At 43.7% G+C, this 18,751-nt stretch overlaps 1 protein-coding gene across 1 annotated transcript in view; it reads left to right on the top strand.

Moving 5' to 3' along the window:
- Positions 1 to 18,751, top strand: part of DNAI1 (dynein axonemal intermediate chain 1) — a 132,749-nt gene that overhangs the window by 60,516 nt on the left and 53,482 nt on the right. Inside the window, exons 14-17 of the mRNA XM_070743652.1 lie at positions 3,096 to 3,185; positions 7,148 to 7,235; positions 8,887 to 8,966; positions 18,103 to 18,251. Of these exons, the coding sequence (XP_070599753.1) occupies positions 3,096 to 3,185; positions 7,148 to 7,235; positions 8,887 to 8,966; positions 18,103 to 18,251 (407 nt within the window). The remainder of the gene's footprint in view (positions 1 to 3,095; positions 3,186 to 7,147; positions 7,236 to 8,886; positions 8,967 to 18,102; positions 18,252 to 18,751) is intronic.

The following is an 18,751-nucleotide window of genomic DNA, read 5'->3' as shown; positions in this document are numbered from 1 at the left end:
ATTATTATTATTATTATTATTATTATTATTTATTGGATTTGTATGCCGCCGCTCTCCATAGACTCGGGGCGGCTAACAACAATAATAAAAACAACATGTACAATCCAATAATAAAAAACAACTAAAACCCTTATTATAAAAACCAAACATACACACAAACATACCATATATAACTTGTAATGGCCTAGGGGGAAGGAATATCTCAACTGAATGAATGAATGAATAAATAAAAAATAAATAAATAAACAAACAAACAAATAAATAGCATTTAGACTGACCGGTATATGCTGCTTCACAGAGCTTTCCAGCCATCTCTAAGTGCTTTACAGTATCAGCCTCTTGCCCCCAATAAACTGGGTCCTTATTTTACCTTATTTTACCTCAAAATGATGGAAGGCTGAGTCCACCTTGAGCCGGTGGTGAGATTTGAACTGGCGAACTACAGCTAGCAGTTAGCTGGAAATAGCCTGCAAGTGCTGCACTCTAACCACTGCACCACCCCGGTAATCCAGATTGCCTCAGTTGGGTAACATCCTATGTATTGAACTGAGGACGCTCTGCCTCCCACCAACCTTTTCCTTTGAAAAACAGGGGGCCAGTAAATGGCAGGATTTTCCTCCCTCTAATTATCTAGATTGAGGCCAGGGCTTTTTCCAAGAAGTCCAGCGTTTTCTACCGCAATAAACATGCGATCACAACCTTGTTTTTTTCAGTCAGTTGCTTTTCCTGGAAATGCTGCCGAGTGTCAGGTTAGTGGAGCGTTACCCAGTCCTGGATAATAAATCGGGCTGTTTTAAGTCACGAGAGCTCCATCCGTTTTCTTAAAACCCGCTCATTTTAGTGTCTCATTTTAAAAATCGAAGCTCCGAGACCCAAAGGACTCAGTGGACGCTCCCCAAAATTAATGATCCAAAACGATTTATAAGGGATGAAGCCTCCATTTCCCCGTTTGGTCAACTACGGATGTGATTCACAAGCAGGGCTTGTGAACACAACAACAGCAGGTTGCAAGGCCTTGGTCTCTTCAGCCTTGAAAGAGGGCGTTGAAGGGGTGACTTGATCGAAGGGTATAAAATCACGCATGGGATAGAAAGGTGGATAGAGAAAAATTATACTAGGACGAGGGGGCCCTCCCTAAAGCTCAGAGGTAAGAAAGTGAGGACAAATCAAGAGAAATATTTATTCCCCCAGAAGATGATTGAGGGTTTATGGAATTCCCTTCCAGAAGAGGTCGTGACAGCTGTCAGCCTGAAGAGCTTCAAGGCAGGATGAGACAGATTCAGGGATGCCAAGTGTATCATAGGTGGTGATTGAAACAGATGTCCAGGTGCCACCTCTATGTTGGTTGAGACAGGCAGAGTTCCCTTGGGGACCATTTGTTGGGGGTCAAGGGAAAGGGAGGGTCTTGCCTTCTCTTTCTGCTCAAGATCCCCATGGACAATTGGGGGGCCATTGTGGGACGCAGAATGCTGGACTCAATGGGCTTTGGCCCCATTCAGCAGGGCTCTTCTTAGGTTCTTATGTCCTCTATTTTTCTTTCTTTCTCTTTCCTTCCTTTCTCTCTCTCTCTCTCTCTCATTCTCTCTCTCTCTCTCTAAATGTTTCTATGTTTCTAAATGTCCAAGTGCTGCCTCTATGTTGGTTGAGGCAGGCGGGGTTCCCTTGGGTCCTATTTGTTGTGGGTCAAGGGAAAGGGAGGGTCTTGCCTTCTCTTTCTGCTCAAGATCCCTGTGGACAATTGGGGGGGCACTGTGGGACAGAATGCTGGACTCGATGGGCTTTGGCCCCATTCAGCAGGGCTCTTCTTAGGTTCTTAGGTTCTAACAAGAGCAATTGCACCCAGAGCTTTTGTGTTAGATACAAATACAGAGTAACAGAGTTGGAAGGGAATGTGTAGGTCCATGATGGGGAACTTATGGCATGTGTTTCACAGGGCACATGAGACTTTGCCATGTTTCAGCTGATTTTTTAAAATTTTTTTAGAAAGGCTGTTTTGTCCTCCTGACATTTTAGGGAGGCTTCCCTGAAGTCCCGGAGGCAAAAAAAAAATAAATGCCCCAATGGACAAACTGGAAGTTAGGAAAAACGCACTTCTGGTTTACCATTGTTCTGTTTTTTGTGCAGCTGCAGAGGGCAAAAAACAGCACAACAAGCAAATCGGAAGTTCGGAAAACACACTTCTGGTTTGTCCATTGTGCTGTTTTTGACACTCTGAGGTTATCTCCTCCTCCTCCTTTTCCTCCCTCCCTCCCTCCCTCCCTTCTTCTTCCTTCTTCCTTCCTTCCCTCTACCTCCTCCTCCTCTCCTCTCCTTCCTTCCCTCTATCTTATCCCCTTCCTTCCTTCCTCTCCTTTTTCCTTCCTATCCTTCCTTCCTTCCTTCCATCTTTCCTTCCTTCCTTCCTTCCTCTCCTTTTCCTTCCTTCCTTCCTCTCCTTTTCATTCCTTCCTTCCTCCTTTTCCTTCCTTCCTCTTTCCTTCCTTCCTTTCCTTTTTCCTTCCTATCTTTCCTCTCCTTTTCCTTCCTTCCCTTTTTCCTTCCTATCTTTCCTCCCTCCCTCCCTTCCTTTCTTCCTTCCTTCCTCTCCTTTTTCTTCCTTCCTTCCATCTTTCCTTCCTTCCTTCCTCTCGTTTTCCTTCCTTTCTTTCTTCCTTCCTTCCTTCCTCTCCTTTTCCTTCCTTCCTTCCTCTTTCTTTCCTTCCTTCCTTCCTTTCCTTTTTCCTCCCTCCCTTTCCTCCCTCCCTCCCTCCTTTTCCTTCCCTGCCATAGTCATTAAATGAATCACTGCATCCATTAAGTTAGTCACATACTGTAATTGTTCAGCAAATCCAACTTCCCCATTGATTTTGCTCGTCGGAAGGTCTCCAAAGGGGATCGCGCGACCCCAGGACACTGCAACTGTCATAGGTACATGCCAGTTGCCAAACCTCTGGATTCTGATCACGTGACCAGGGAGATCTTGCAAAGGTTTTTATTAGTGTGAAAAACGGTCCTTTTTTCATTGCCTTTGAATGCAACGAACGAACCGTTTGCCCGTCCTGCTTGCAGAAGCCACAGCTGCTTTTAAATACCAGGTTTCTATTTTCGCCCACCAGGTGAAGTGGCAGAAAGATGATATGGACAACAATTTGAATTTCTTCTCGGTGTCTTCCGACGGCCGCATTGTCTCCTGGACCTTGGTTAAGGTAAGGAAGGACTCATGAATCAGAATAGAGCTGGAAGGGACCTTGGAGGTCTTCTAGTCCAGCCCCCCGCTCAACATCTCAGACAAGTGGCTGTCCAGTCTATTTTTAAAAACCTGTACTGATGGACCGTCCACAACTTCTTGTGGCAAGCTGTTCCACTGGTTAATTATCCTCACTCTCAGGAAGTTTCTCCTTAATTTCAGGTTGCTTCTCTCCTGGATTAGTTTCCATCCATTGTGTCTTGTCCTCCCTTCAGATGCTTTGGGAAACAAATTGATCTCCCGTATTCTTTGTGGCAGACTCTCAAATACTGGAATATTGCCATCGTGTCTGTCCATTATGGTTGGGTTGGCAATATATTGGCTGCAGGTGTTGCAGACTGCCACAAGAGGGAGCTAGAGTTCATAGCTTATTTCTCTGAGCCATCCTCTGGCTACTCACTGTTCGGTTTGCTCTGCATTTTCTCTGCAATCTCTTTGTATTGTAGTCATGTATTATAGCTAAAATGGGTTTATAGGCTTGATATCTTTGCTGACTATGACAAAGACTGGTGAGAAAGACTATGTAGTTGGTAGTATTTGGATTGTTATTGTATATGAATATGTTATTTCTCAAAGTAAACTTTAATTCAAGTTAGTGTATCTGTGTGTGGCTGAGTAGTTATTCACAGCTAATCTCAATCTAAACGTTACTGTGTGTGCACAATCTTGGTAAACAAGGATTACTCTGCTCATACATTGGAACTGCTTCCCTCAAGAAGTTGTGAATGACACAATAGTGGAAGTTTTTAAGCAGCACTTGCTGCCGATCGGTTTCCGGTCACAATTCAAAGTGTTGGTAATGACCTTTAAAGCCCTACCTGACATTGGGCCAGAATACATCCGGAACCGCCTTCTACTGCACGAATCCCAGCGGCCGATAAGGTCCCACAGAGTTGGCCTTCTCCGGGTCCCGTCGAGCAAACAATGTCGTTTGGCAGGCCCCAGGGGAAGAGCCTTCACTGTGGCGGCCCCGGCACTCTGGAATCAACTCCCCCCAGAGATTAGAACGGCCCCCACCCTCCTTGTCTTTCGCAAATTACTCAAGACCCACCTTTATCGCCAGGCATGGGGGAGTTGAGATATTCCTTCCCCCTAGGCCATTACAAGTTATGCATGGTATGTTTGTGTGTATGTTTGGTTTTTATAATAAGAGTTTTTAGTTGTTTTATTAATTGGATTGTTACATGTTGTGTTTATCAATGTTAGCCGTCCCGAGTCTGAGGAGAGGGGCGGCATACAAATCGAATTAATAATAATAATAATAATAATAATAATAATAATAATAATAATAATAATAATAGATGTTGGATAACCATCTGTCTGAAGTAGTGTAGGGTTTCCTTCCTAAGCAGGGAGTTGGACTAGAAGACCTCCAAGGTCCCTTCCAACTCTATTGTAGTAGTAGTAGTAATAGTAGTTGTAGTAGTAGTTGTTATTATTATCAGCCCCGACCCTCTGGAACCAACTCCCCCCAGAGATTAGAATTGCCCCCATCCTCCTTGCCTTTCATAAGCTACTTAAAACCTACCTCTGCCGCCAGGCATGGGGGAACTAAGATACACTTTCCCCCTAGGCCTTCACAATTTTATGTATGGTATGTTTGTATGTATGACTGGTTTTTATATAATGGGTTTTTAACTGTTTTTTTTAGTATTGGATTTTGTTGTACTGTTTTACTGCTGTTGTTAACCGCCCCGAGTCTAAGGAGTAGGGCGGCATACAAATCCAATAAATAATAATAAAATAATAATAATAATAATTATCATCATCATCATTACCATTATTAACAGTCCTCCTTCCTTTTTTTCTCCCTTTCCGGTAGTTTTGCCTTTTTTCAAGTTATTCCCCAACCCCCCCGTTGTGCAAAACCCAAAGCCATTGCCCCCAAAATGAAGATATTGGGGACTTTGTTCTTGAAATAAAGAGAGCTGAGCTGTGCTTTGTTGGGAGGCTTTTCACAGGCAGTGAACGTACAACATTTTATTTTCCATTCCTCCTTTTCAAGACCAACAAAGGGAAAGATAACAATTCATAAGATGAATGGTCCGTGCAGACTTAGCTCAGCCTGCCCATAAGTCTGGACCATCGCTCTGGCTAAAAGGAAAGGAATTGAAGCCCTTAGGGGGAGTATTATGTGTATATTTTGGCTGACTTCCCGCCACACTAAACTTGTTTAAACGTTAATGCCGTGAAACTCAGTTGGCTTGAGTCCCGCATCCCTGATCCGTAAGCCACGCGGAACAAATTATGCTAAGCCAAAACCAAGCGAGCGCAACATCTCGACAGCACGTCGCCTCCCAACCTTGACGGTCTCCACATCAGCAGTGTTTGAACAATTTTTTTAAAAAAATTATTTTGTGACTGAATCTTTCACTGGTCACAAGTGTCTGGTAGAAGCCAATTTGGTCTGGTGCAGGGATGGCTAACCTTTTTGCCGTGGGCCCAAAGTGTGCATGGGTGCAACAGTACAGCCGCCTGCCTACTCCATAAAGCCTCCTGCAGCAACCTGGAAGCCAAAATGGGGCACGGGGGCCCCGCACGAGGCCCTGCAATGAAATGTGAGCGCTCCCCCGCTCATGAATATTTGGCTTTATTCTGCTTCCTGCACATAGAAACATAGAAACATAGAAACATAGAAACATAGAAACATAGAAACATAGAAACATAGAAACATAGAAACATAGAAACATAGAAACATAGAAGTCTGATGGCAGAAAAAGACCTCATGGTCCATCTAGTCTGCCCTTATACTATTTCCTGTATTTTATCTTAGGATGGATATATGTTTATCCCAGCCATGTTTAAATTCAGTTACTATGGATTTACCAACTACGTCTGCTGGAAGTTTGTTCCAAGGATCTACTACTCTTTCAGTAAAATAATATTTTCTCATGTTGCTTTTGATCTTTCCCCCAACTAACTTCAGATTGTGTCCCCTTGTTCTTGTGTTCATTGTCCTATTAAAAACACTTTCCTCCTGGATCTTATTTAACCCTTTCACATATTTAAATGTTTCGATCATGTCCCCCCTTTTCCTTCTGTCCTCCAGACTCTACAGATTGAGTTCATGAAGTCTTTCCTGATACGCTTTATGCTTAAGACCTTCCACCATTCTTATACCCCGTCTTTGGACCCGTTCAATTTTGTCAATATCTTTTTGTAGGTGAGGTCTCCAGAACTGAACACAGTATTCCAAGTGTGGTCTCACCAGCGCTCTATCTAGCGGGATCACAATTTCCCTCTTCCTGCTTGTTATACCTCTAGCTATGCTGCCAAGCATCCTACTTGCTTTTCCTACTGCCCGACCACACTGCTCACCCATTTTGAGACTGTCAGAAATCACTACCCCTAAATCCTTCTCTTCTGACTTTTTTGCTAACACAGAACTGCCAATGCAATACTCAGATTGAGGATTCCTTTTCCCCAAATGCATTATTTTACATTTGGAAACATTAAAGTGCAGTTTCCATTGCTTTGACTACTTATCTAGTAAAGCTAAATCATTTGCCATATTATAGACGCTTCCAGGAATATCAACCCTATTGCACACTGTTCTTGTGTCTAGTTGTCTTGGTGTGCAGTGCTCTGTAGCGACGTTTTGAGGGTAGGAGTTGTAACAGTTTGTGTCCAGGATGCGAGGGGTCAGACAATATTTTTCCCGCCCTCTTTTTGACTTGTGCAGCCTACAGGTCCTCAATGGAAGGCAGGTTGGCAGCAATTGTTTTTTCTGCAGTTCAGTGTTTCTGAAACACAGCGAGGCTGACACTGTCCCTCCATAAGTTCTTGGACACCCTCATGAAGCATTCAGCCCTTTCCTCCTCTTCCTTGCTTTTCAATCCTGCCCAAAATGTTCCATTTCTAAGTCTTTTTCTTGTTGATGCCGCGATGCCAACCTGACTCTGATCTTTCTTCTCCCGCCAGAATGAGCTGGTCCACACAGATATCATCAAGCTGCTGGTTGAAGGAACCACAATGGAAGGACCGGAGGGGCTGCAGCTGCACACCATTGGTACAGTCTCCAGTTGTGGAAAAATCTTGGTGACTCTGCCCCAGCTGAGAATGTAGCAAACACTGAGTTTGCTCGGACTTATTTTAATCAATAACCGACTACTAGTAACTGTCTTAGTAGAGGTCTCTCTCACACACAAACCTAAAGTCAATATTTTCTTGCAAAAGCCCAACTGTTAATTAATTAATTTATTAATTTATTAATTAGATTTGTATGCCGCCTCTCTCCATAGACTTGGGGTGGCTCACAGCAATAATAAACAATATATAACAAATCTAATAATTTAAGAGAAACACTAAAAAATCCATTATTAAAAGCAGACATACACACAAACATACCATACATAAACTGTATAGGCCGGGGGGGACATGTTTCAATTCCCCCATGCCTGACGGCAGAGGTGGGTTTTAAAGAGTTTACGAAAGGCAAGGAGGGTGGGGGCAGTTCTAATCTCTGGGGGGAGCTGGTTCCAGAGGGTCGGGGCCGCCACAGAGAAGGCTCTTCCCCTGGGTCCCGCCAAATGGCATTGTTTAGTTGACGGGACCTGGAGAAGACCCACTCTGTGGGACCTAATCGGTCGCTGGGATTCGTGCGGCAGAAGGCGGTCCCAGAGATATTCTGGTCCGATGCCATGAAGGGCTTTATAGGTCATAACCAACAATAATGAGTCATCATTAACAGCTGGCATAACTTCAGAAAGTTTTAAATCACATAACAGCAATTGCTGTATTTTTTAAAGTATAAGACAAACCTTAGTTTTTGGGGTGGAAAATAGGGAAAAGAACCTGCTTACCAGGTATTCATCTGGCTAGCATCCTTAGTCTGGTCAGTTTCAGCACATTGTTTTGTCCCCTGGTTAGGGGCTTTAAAAAACCTTCATTCTGAGAGAGTAACAATGAAAGAGCTCGCACGCCAGTAAGAGCTGGGAACATCATTAGCACCTGGAAAGAAACATTCAGAACAAGCAGAGCAATGGAAAAAACTCTGCAAATACTTAGGGCTTGGGAAACATTACTTGCAGAGAGTAGCAATGAAAGAGCTTGCAAGCGGGTAAGAGCTGGGAACACTGTTAGCACCTGGTTAGAGCTGGAAAGAAACATTTGGAGCAACAGGCTACTGAAGCTGACTGTAGATCTGTAGGTCAGTGGTTCAAATCTCATCACCGGCTCAAGGTTGACTCAGTCTTCCATCCTTCCGAGGTGGGTCAAATGAGGACCCGGATTGTGGGGTGGCAATAGGCTGGCTCTGTTAAAAAGTGCTATTGCTAACATGTTGTAAGCCGCCCTGAGTCTAAGGAGAAGGGCAGCATAAAAAATGAATACATAAATAAACAAATAAATAAATTAGACCAATGGGGGCAAAATTGCAAAGACTTAGGGCTTGGAAAATATTCTTTGCAGAGAGTAACAATGAAAGAGTTTACAAGCTGGTAAGAGCTGGGAACATTGTTAGCACCTGGTTAGGGATGGAAAGAAACATTCAAAGCAAATAGAGAGTGAAAAAAACAACACAGGCAGGGTTTGGAAAACATTCTTTGCAGAGAATAACAATGAAAGGGCTTGCAAGCTGGTAAGAGCTGGGAACCCATGCGAAATATGTCCCCAAATATTCTGCTGCCTTATCTGTATTTTTTTCTCGGTTTGCCAAACAGGTTGTGGGACTTCCTTTGATTTTCACAAGAAGATTGATTACCTGTTCCTGGTGGGGACCGAGGAAGGCAAAATCTACAAGGTAAGAGAGGCTTTGTCCTAAAGCCAGGTTGTATTTTTCTGGTCACAGAGCACAGGTGGCCTCCTTTTTTCTGTCAAGAAAAATGTCTCAGGTGTCTATGGGCCTCAACTAAACAGAGCAGGTAAATACCTGCCAACAGGTGGGAGATGCTAGAAAAATTGTGAATGCATTACGCTGCTGGATTTGGGAAGGGGTGGTCACAAGCAGGGGGGGGGTTGCTGCTACCACTGCCACCAATGTGCTTTGTGTCTCCAGCCTGTGCGCATGAGTGTCCCAGAAAATTTTGCTTCTGCGCATGTGTGAGATTTCGGTGATTTTTTTTGCTTCATGCGCGGAAGCAAAAAATTGCCAAAATCTCTTTCTCACGCTCGCGTCCTCTCACAAAATTTGGGTCCCTGTGCATGCAAAGAACCCCAATGATATCTACCAACTGGTGGAGACCAAACTTTCCAAGACAACCCAAGAAAGGGATCGTGGGGTTTTGGTGGACAGCTCAATGAAGATGTCAAGAGCATTAAAAATAAATAAGCCAATTCCATGCTTGACCTGGTTAGGAAGGGAATCGAAAATAAGTCGGCCTTCCCTCCACTCCCTTAATATTAGCAATAGCATCTTCACAGTGCTTCACAGTGCTTTTCCAACCCTCTCCAAGCGGTTTGCAGAATCAGCCTCTTGCCCCCAGTAATCAGGGTCCTCATTTGACCCACCTCGGAAGGATGGAAGGCTGAGTCAACCTTGAGCTGGTGGTGAGATTTGAACCGCTGAACTACAGCTAGTGATGCACTCTAACCACTGCACCAATATTTGAGCAGTAAAACATACAGTGCCTGATGTGGGCTTTGGGTCATTCAAGGAAGGGCCAGGATGAAGTTACTCAAAAGCCCTAACAAATAGAGGGAAATAGTAAGTACGTTTTAAAGAAGGTTTAAGGCAGTGGTTCTCAACCTTTCTAATGCCGCGACCCCTTAATACAGTTCCTCATGTTATGCTGACCCCCAACCATAAGTCGAGTGCCAATTCTCCCAACAGAGCTTTAAGCTGATTGGCAGGAAGGTCAGAGGGACACCCCCACTGTCAATGCCTGATTGGTTGGATTGTAAAAATATGTTCCAAGGCGCCAGAATAGAAGCTTTAGTTCCTAACACCAGGGGAAATTCGTCTTTTCCCAAGGTCTTAGGCGACCCCTGTGGAATAGTCGTTCGACCCCCAAAGGGGTCCCAACCCCCAGGTTGAGAACCACTGGGTTAAGGAAATTACCAAAATCACGTCCAAATTCAGATTACTTTAATAACGGAAATAATCGATTGGAACTAAAAGCGCATTATAGCATTCTTAAAACAGCATTATAGAATGAGCATACTGGCATTAACGAAGGAGGAAGGAAGGAGAAGGAAGGAAGGGAATGTGGGAAGCTGGGTTGGAGGAAGGGAAGGAAGGAAGAAAAAGAAAGAAAGGAAGAAAGAACGGAAGAAAGGAAGAAAGAAAGAAAGAAAAAAGAAAGAAAGAAAAAAGAAGGAAAGAAAAAAGAACGAAAGAAAGAAAAAAGAAGGAAAGAAAGAAAGAAGGAAAGAAAGAACAAAAGAAAGAAAAAAGAAGGAAAGAAAGAAAGAAAAAAGAAAGAAGGAAAGAAAGAATGAATGAAAGAAAGAATAAAGAAGGAAAGAAAGAAAGAAAGAAAGAAAGAAAGAAAAGAGTGAGCAAAGAAAGGAGCCGTCTGTCAAAGAGAAAAATGCCAGAAGCACTTGAAATATGATTGAAGGAGCCATTTAAATGCTAACCACTCTATTTCAATAAATAGAGAACAAGACTGCAAGGCCTGCAGAAAGTTCTATCCATGGAGGGAAGGGGAATGGGAGGAAATGTGCCGGCTGTTGCATGAAGGGCTTACAGAGAAAGAGTTTTGCTTAAGATCTTACAAAGAGGAATAAAAGCCACACCTGGAGCTGAATATTTTTTAAAAAGCAGAATAAGCTGATTTCAGCCTCCGGAGATAGATTCAAGACACCTGGTAAAATAGAGAAAGCAGGAAAATGCGGAAGGGTTTATTTTTCCTTTCTTAATTGATTCCTTCAAGGCCTTTGCTTGTCATAAGTCATAAAGAATATGTGGAACGCAGGCGGGGGTCACCACTGGGCGCTGTGCACGCATCTCCAACATGCATGTGCCTGTGTCAGAGTGAGATTTTGCCTCTGTGCAGCGCAGGAAGCAAAACGTTGCGAGGGGAGATGCGTGCGTGAGATTTCGGTGATTTCTTTGCTTCCACGCATGCGCAAGGTTGACTCAGCCTTCCGTCCTTTTGAGGCGGGTCACATGAGGTCCCCGATTGTTGGGGGCAAGAGGCTGACTTTATGAAAACTGCTTAGAGAGGGCTGGAAAGCACTGGGAAGTGGTGTATAAGTCTAAATGTTATTGCTATGGCTATGGATGGGAAGGAGGGCGGGAGGAATGGAAGGATGGAAGGATGGAAGGAAGGAAGGAAAGAAGGAAGGAAGGAAGGAAGGAAGGAAGGAAAGAAGGAAGGAAGGATGGAAGGAAGGAAGGAAGGAAAGAAGGAAAGAAAGAAGGAAGGAAAGAAGGAAGGAAGGAAGGAAGGAAAGAAGGAAAGAAGGAATGAATGAATGAAGGAAGGAAGGAAGGAAAGAAGGAAGGAAAGAAGGAAGGAATGAAGGAATGAAGGAAGGAAGGAAAGAAGGAAGGAAGGAATGAAGGAAGGAAGGAAGGAAGGAAAGAAGGAAGGAAGGAAGGAAAGAAGGAAGGAAGGAAGGAAGGAAAGAAGGAAGGAAGGAAAGAAGGAAGGAAGGAATGAAGGAATGAAGGAAAGAAGGAAGGAAGGAAGGAAAGAAGGAAGGAAAGAAGGAAGGAAGGAAAGAAGGAAAGAAGGAAAGAATTTCTGCCTGGCAAAGCCTTAATTTGTAGCTGTGGCCCCATTTGAGTGTGGCACATTTCCACCCGAGCAGACGTTGCTCAGCTAATGTCCATTTTGGAAGCCCGTGAGTCATTATCTCAATCGCACCCAGCCTGTCTCGATCAACTAAATGGTTTTCCATGTTACAAAAAAACCCCACCGTGCGCAGCCTTCAACAGATGTTGCTATGTTGTGCGTTTGGATTGTGAAGTTCTGCTTTGCAGAAAAGGCAGAGAAACCTTCAATGAAATTTTTCAGACTAAAAACAAAAAAACCAGCAAATTTTTCACCCGTTTTTTGCAAAAATTGGGTGCGCAGAGGGTTTGGGAGGCCAGCAGAGTGCTCCTGGGGGCTGGGGGAAGGCAAAAGTGCCCCCATTTTTGCAAAAAAATAATGGCCTGTTTTTTACCTGGTTTGTTTTGCAAAAATCAGGTGCCAGAGGGTTTGGGAGGCCTGCAGAGTGCTCCTGGGTTGCTGGGGAAAGGGAAAAATGCCCCTGTTTTTGAAAGGAAATTGTATTTTTTGCCCCCCCCCCCCAAAAAAAAGCAAGGTTTTTTTTGCCTTCTCTCAGCCTTGATTTTTTCGCAAAAATTGGACACGTGGACAGGACTTTGGGAGGCCAAAAATGGCTATATTTGGTGTATAAGATTCACCAGCATTTCTATCGTTTTTTTCAGGGGGGAGTGCCTCTTATATTCCCAAAAATATGGTAATTAATAACAGGAGACGTAGTATAGTTAGAGTTTCTAGGGCAGGGGTGTCCAACCTTGAGGCCTTTAAGACTTGTGGAGTTCAACTCCTAAGGAATTCTGGGAGTTGAAGTCCACAAGTCTTAAGTTGCCAAGGGGTCCTTAAATATTTTCCCCGCCCTCTTTTGACTCGTGCAGTCTACAGGTCCTCAATGGAAGGCAGGTTGGCAGCCGTTGTTTTTCCTGCAGTTCTGATTCTCCTCTGAAGTCTGTGTCGGTCTTGTTGGGTTGCAGCACCAAACCAGACAGTTATAGAGGTGCAGATGACAGACTCAATGATTCCTCTGTAGAACTGGATCACCAGCTCCTTGGGTGAGGGAGGGGTAGAGGAAGGAAGGGAGGGAGGGAGGGAGGGAGGATGGACGGACGGACGGATGAAAGGAAGAAAGAAAGAAAGAGGAAGGGAGGGATGGTGGGAGGAAGGAAGGGAGGGAGGGAGGAAGACAGAAAGGGGAAAGAAGGAAGGAAAGAAAGAAAGAAAGAAAGGAGAGGGAGAGGAAAAATAAAAATAAAAATGAGGGAGGGAGGGAGAGAGAGAGAGAGAGAGAGAGAGAGAGAGAGAGAGAGAGAGAGAGAGAGAGAGACCCATTTCTCACAGAAAATACTGAGAACCACAAAACCTGGGCAGGCATAGCTGGAATGGGAGTGATGTTGAGTTGGCCAAGCCCACCCACATTTTGTAGCTCCCGGTGTTTTCTTTTGTGTGGGAAAGGGGTCCAAATGCCTCTTTGATTGTTTAAGGTTGCAGACCTTGGTGTAGGGTCTCCTGCTTGAGTGCTTTGGAGGGGTTGGACCATAGTTCCCTCTAAGCTGAGCAGTGAGCAATCGCTCACTTAAAAATCATCATCAAATCAGAGTTTTCCAAACCTGCCCAGAAGCCGAGAGGGAAAGAGTGAGAGGGAAGGAGAGAGAGAGGAAGAGAGGAAGAGAGAGAAACAGATAGAAAAATAACAGGAAAATAACAGAAAAAAGAGAGGAAGGAAAAGAAAAAGAAAAAGAATGGGAGTAAGGAAGAGAGAAAGAAAATCAAAATCTAGTTTGTTGGTGATGGTGTAGGGCCAAAAGGAGATGTGTGGATGTAAGAACCTAAGAAGAGCCCTGCTGAATCAGGCCAAAGCCCATCAACTCCAGCATTCTGTGTCACACTGTGGCCCATCAATTGTCCATGGGGATCTTGAGCAGAAGGAGAAGGCCAGACCCTCCCTTTCCCTTGACCTCCAACAAATGGGACCCAAGGGAATCCTGCCTGCCTCAACCCACATAGAGGCGGCACGTGGACATCCGTTTCAATCACCACCTATGATACACTTGGCATCCCTGAATCTGTCTCATCCTGCCTTGAAGCTCTCCAAGCTGACAGCTGTCACAACCTCTTCTGGAAGTGAATTCCATAAACCACGGACCCTCTGGGTGAAGAAATATTTCCCTTGATTTGTCCTCACTTTCCTACCTATGAGCTTTAGGGAGGGCCCCCTCGTCCTAATATTATGTGATGGAGAAAAGAATTTCTCTCTATCCACCTTTTCTACCCCATGCATGATGTGCTAGCATGCGTGAATGTGCCACACCCCTTCTCTCCCACCCACATGCATACCGCCCCTCCCATGCTGCACCCACACATGAACACAATTCCACCCTCATCCCCGCGCAAGCAGACAGGCCTCACTGAAGCCTAAAATGTGAAAACATAGAAACATAGACGTCTGACGGCAGAAAAAGACCTCCTGGTCCATCTAGTCTGCCCTTATACTATTTTCTGTATTTTATCTTAGGGTGGATATATGTTTATCCCAGGCATGTTTAAATTCAGTCACTGTGGATTTATCTACCACGTCTGCTGGTAGATAAAAAAACAGCCAGAGGGGCAAACCAGAAGTTTGGAAAAAACTGACTTCCGTTTTACCCGTTGTGCTGTTTTTTGCACTCTAGAGCAGTGTTTCCCAACCTTGGCAACTTGAAGATATTTGGACTTCAACTCCCAGAATACCCCAGCCAGCATTTGCTGGCTGGGGAATTCTGGGAGTTGAAGTCCAGATATCTTCAAGTTGCCAAGGCTGGGAAACACTGCTCTAGAGGGTTCAAGGAAGCTTCCTGAAGCCCCAGAGTGCAAAAAACAGTCCAACGGACGAACCGGAAGTTCGGGAAACACACTTCCGAGTTGCCCGTTGTATTGTTTTTCCACATTCCGGGACTTCAGGAAGCTTCCTTGAACCCTCTAGAATGCAAAAAACAGCACAATGGGTAATAATAATAATAATAATTTAATAATAATAATAATAATAATAATAATAATAATAATAATAATAATAATTTATTAGATTTGTATGCCACCCCTCTCTCAAGGTTCAGGGCGGCTCACAACACAATGTACAAATCCAATATTAAAAAACAGACTAAAACCCTTTTCATAAAAATTAATCACACAACCCAAGCAAACCATACATAAATCATAATAGCTAAGGAGAATATCAACTTCCCCAAGCCTGGCGACATAGGTGGGTTTTTTTATGAGCTTGTGGAAGGCAAGGAGGGTGGGGGCAGTTCTAATCTCTGCAGGAAGTTGATTCCAGAGGGCCAGGGCCGCCACAGAGAAGGCTCTTCCCCTGCGTTTTCCAAACTTCTAGTTTGTCCGTTCAGTGGGGTTTTTTTTCCACTCCGGGGCTTCAGGGAGGCTTCCTTCAAGCATCCAGAGGGTGAAAAGGCCTTTCCCAAGGCTGAAGATCAGCTGGCCAGTGTGGACACACAAACTGGAGCTGACATAAGGCGACGTCTTGCGTGCCCTCCGATATGGGTGGCACCCGTGCCGTGGGTTTGCCATCACGGGTGCAGGGTCTCCTGCTTGGGCAGGGGGATTGAGCTAAATTCCAGTTCTGTTAATCGACCTAATCTAATCTACCCAGTTCCTGCAACCGTCTGTTCGTCGTATCGTTTCGCCTCCAGATGTCATAGCCGCTTGGTGGCTCTTCGCTGCACTCTTTGAGTCTTGGCATCTTTTCTGTATCGTAATAATCCTTGGCAAGATGAGACTCAGCCGGGCTGCCAGCTTAAGCTATCCAAAAAAAAAAAAAAAAAGGAGTGCTAATATCCAGCATCTGCCAGCTGAGCATCTGAGAAAACCACTGGGATTTATTTTATTTGCTTGTTTACTAATACCACTGTGGATTCCGTTCCAAAGGCTTAGTCAGAATAGAGCTGGATGGGACCTTGGAGGTCTTCTAGCCCAACCCCTTGCTCAAGCAGGAGACCCTATATAGTAGTAGTAGTAGTAGTAGTAGTAGTAGTAGTAGTAGTAGAATAGAATAGAATAGAATAGAATAGAATTTTATTGGCCAAGTGTGATTGGACACACAAGGAATTTGTCTTGGTGCATATGCTCTCAACGTACATAAAATAAAATATACATTTGTCAAGAATCATATGGTACAACACTTAATGATTGTCATAGGGGTCAAATAAGCAATGAAGAAGCAATATTAATAAAAATCTCAGGATATAAGTAACAAGTTACAGTCATACAGTCAACATGGGAGGAAATGGGTGAAAGGAATGATGAGAAAAACTAGTAGAATAGAAGTGCAGATTTAGTAGAAAGTCCGACAGTGTTGAGGGAATTATTTGTTTAGTAGAGTGATGGCATTTGAGAAAAAAACTGTTCTTGTGTCTAGTTGTCTTGGTGTGCAGTGCTCTGTAGTGACGTTTTGAAGGTAGGAGTTGAAACAGTTTGTGTCCAGGATGTGAGGGGTCAGTAAATATTTTCCCCGCCCTCTTTTTGACTCGTGCAGTCTACAGGTCCTCAATGGAAGGCAGGTTGGCAGCAATTGCTTTTTCTGCAGTTCTGATTGTCCTCTGAAGTCCGTGTCGGTCCTGTTGGGTTGCAGCATCAAACCAGAGTTATAGAGGTGCAGATGACAGACTCAATGATTCCTCTGTAGTAGTAGTAGTAGTAGTAGTAGTAGTAGTAGTAGTAGTAACAACAATCACAATCCCAAGAAACAGCAGAATCGAGTAGAAGCAGCTAGAGAAATTTGCAAAATACAAAGGTCTGACAATTGAAACAAACCAGTGAAAGTGGTCCCAGTGGTCCTCTCTGTCAATTGCAGAAGGCCACTTTACTGGGATCGGCACACATAATTGGCAGCTACCTCACACAGTCCTAGGTGCTTGGGAAGTGCTCGACTGGTGATGAAATACAAAATCCAGCATAGTGAATTTGTTTGCTGTGTTGTATTGATGATGATGATGATGATAACAACAACAAAAACAACAACAACAACAACAACAATAATAATAATAATAATAATAATAATAATATAAAAATAAAAAGTAAAAAAACAATGCCAAATCTGGTGAAACAACTGGCAGCTGTGAAACAATTGGGATATAATAATAATAATAATTACTATAGTTATAGAAACATAGAAGTCTGACGGCAGAAAAAGACCTCATGGTCCATCTCGTCTGCCCTTATACTATTTTCTGTATTTTATCTTAGGATGGATATATGTTTATCCCAGGCATGTTTCAATTCAGTTCCTGTGGATTTATCTACCACGTCTGCTGGAAGTTTGTTCCAAGGATCTACTACTCTTTCAGTAAAATAATATTTTCTCATGTTGCTTTTGATCTTTCCCCCAACTAACTTCAGATTGTGTCCCCTTGTTCTTGGGTTCACTTTCCTATTAAAAACACTTCCCTCCTGGACCTTATTTAACCCTTTAACATATTTAAATGTTTTGATCATGTCCCCCCTTTTCCTTCTGTCCTCCAGACTATACAGATTGAGTTCATGAAGTCTTTCCTGATACGTTTTATGCTTAAGACCTTATGATTATTACAATTATTACTATTAATAATAATAATACAGATATACCTCAATTTGTAATCCTTCGTTTAATGACCCTTCAAATTTACAGTGGCACCGATCATAAAAGTGATTTACATCCAGTTCCCATTCTTTTCGACTGTTGCAACATCTCCATAGGTCCCACGACCAGTCAGGTCCCAAAGAGTCAGCCAAGTCCCATCAATGAGACAATGCCGCTTGGTGGGGCCTGGGGGACAAGCCTTCTCTGGGGGGCCCCAGCATCTGGGAATCAGCTCCCCCCGGAGATTCATACTGCCCCCCATCCTCCTCGCCTTCCGCAAGAGTCTAAAGACTCATTTATGTCGCCAGGCTTGGGGCGATTAGATAGTAAGTTATTGTATTGTAAAGATCAGAAGCAATGTGAGAAAATATGATTTGACCGAAAGAGTAGTAGATGCTTGGAACAAACTTGCAGCAGACATGGTTGGTAAATCCACAGTAACTGAATTTAAACCTGCCTGGGATAAACATAGATCCATCCTAAGATAAAATACAGGAAATAGTATAAGGGCAGACAAGATGGACCATGAGGTCTTTTTCTGCCATCAGTCTTCTATGTTTTTACGTTTGCTATGTTTCTATATCACTGATTATAACCCCCTTCCTGTGACTTTTCAGTGCTCCAAGACCTACTCCAGTCAGTTCCTGGACATCTTCCATGCTCATCACATGGCGGTGGACGCCGTCAGCTGGAACCCCTTCCACAATAAGGTCTTCATTTCCTGCAGCTCGGACTGGACCGTGAAGATCTGGGACCACACCATCAAGTAGGTGGCCTCCAGCCACGCTTCCAAAGGGACCAAGCACCTTAGATTAACCTCCAAACCGGGGTCTCATAGCTGGAGATCCCATAGTGGGCCTTGATCCTCCTAGGCCAGGGGTAGGGAAAGTTGGCTCTCCTATGACATTTGGACTTCAACTCCCAGAATTTATTTATTTTTATTTATTTATTTTGTCCAATACACAATGAGAGTTTTAGTGGGTATATATATATATATATACACATAGTAAAATACATGATGAAGGTTATAGAAGAGATACTCATAGTAAAATATATCTAAGAAATAATAGAAAAGAAGGTATAGTAATAGAACATATCAATGAAAGAATAGAAGAAGAGATATAAGAATAGAAGAAAGGTATAGGAGATATAGGAGAGCAATAGGACAGGGGACGGAAGGCACTCTAGTGCACTTGTACTCGCCCCTTAGCTAGCATTGGCCAGCCCCTAATTTATCTGCCTGCCCGCCCGCCGCCCGCCTGCACG

The sequence above is a fragment of the Erythrolamprus reginae genome, chromosome 2 (assembly GCF_031021105.1).
Source record: "Erythrolamprus reginae isolate rEryReg1 chromosome 2, rEryReg1.hap1, whole genome shotgun sequence".
Taxonomy (NCBI): domain Eukaryota; kingdom Metazoa; phylum Chordata; class Lepidosauria; order Squamata; family Dipsadidae; genus Erythrolamprus; species Erythrolamprus reginae.
Note: the sequence above shows the minus strand (reverse complement) of the source record. Positions and strands in the feature narration are given on the sequence as shown.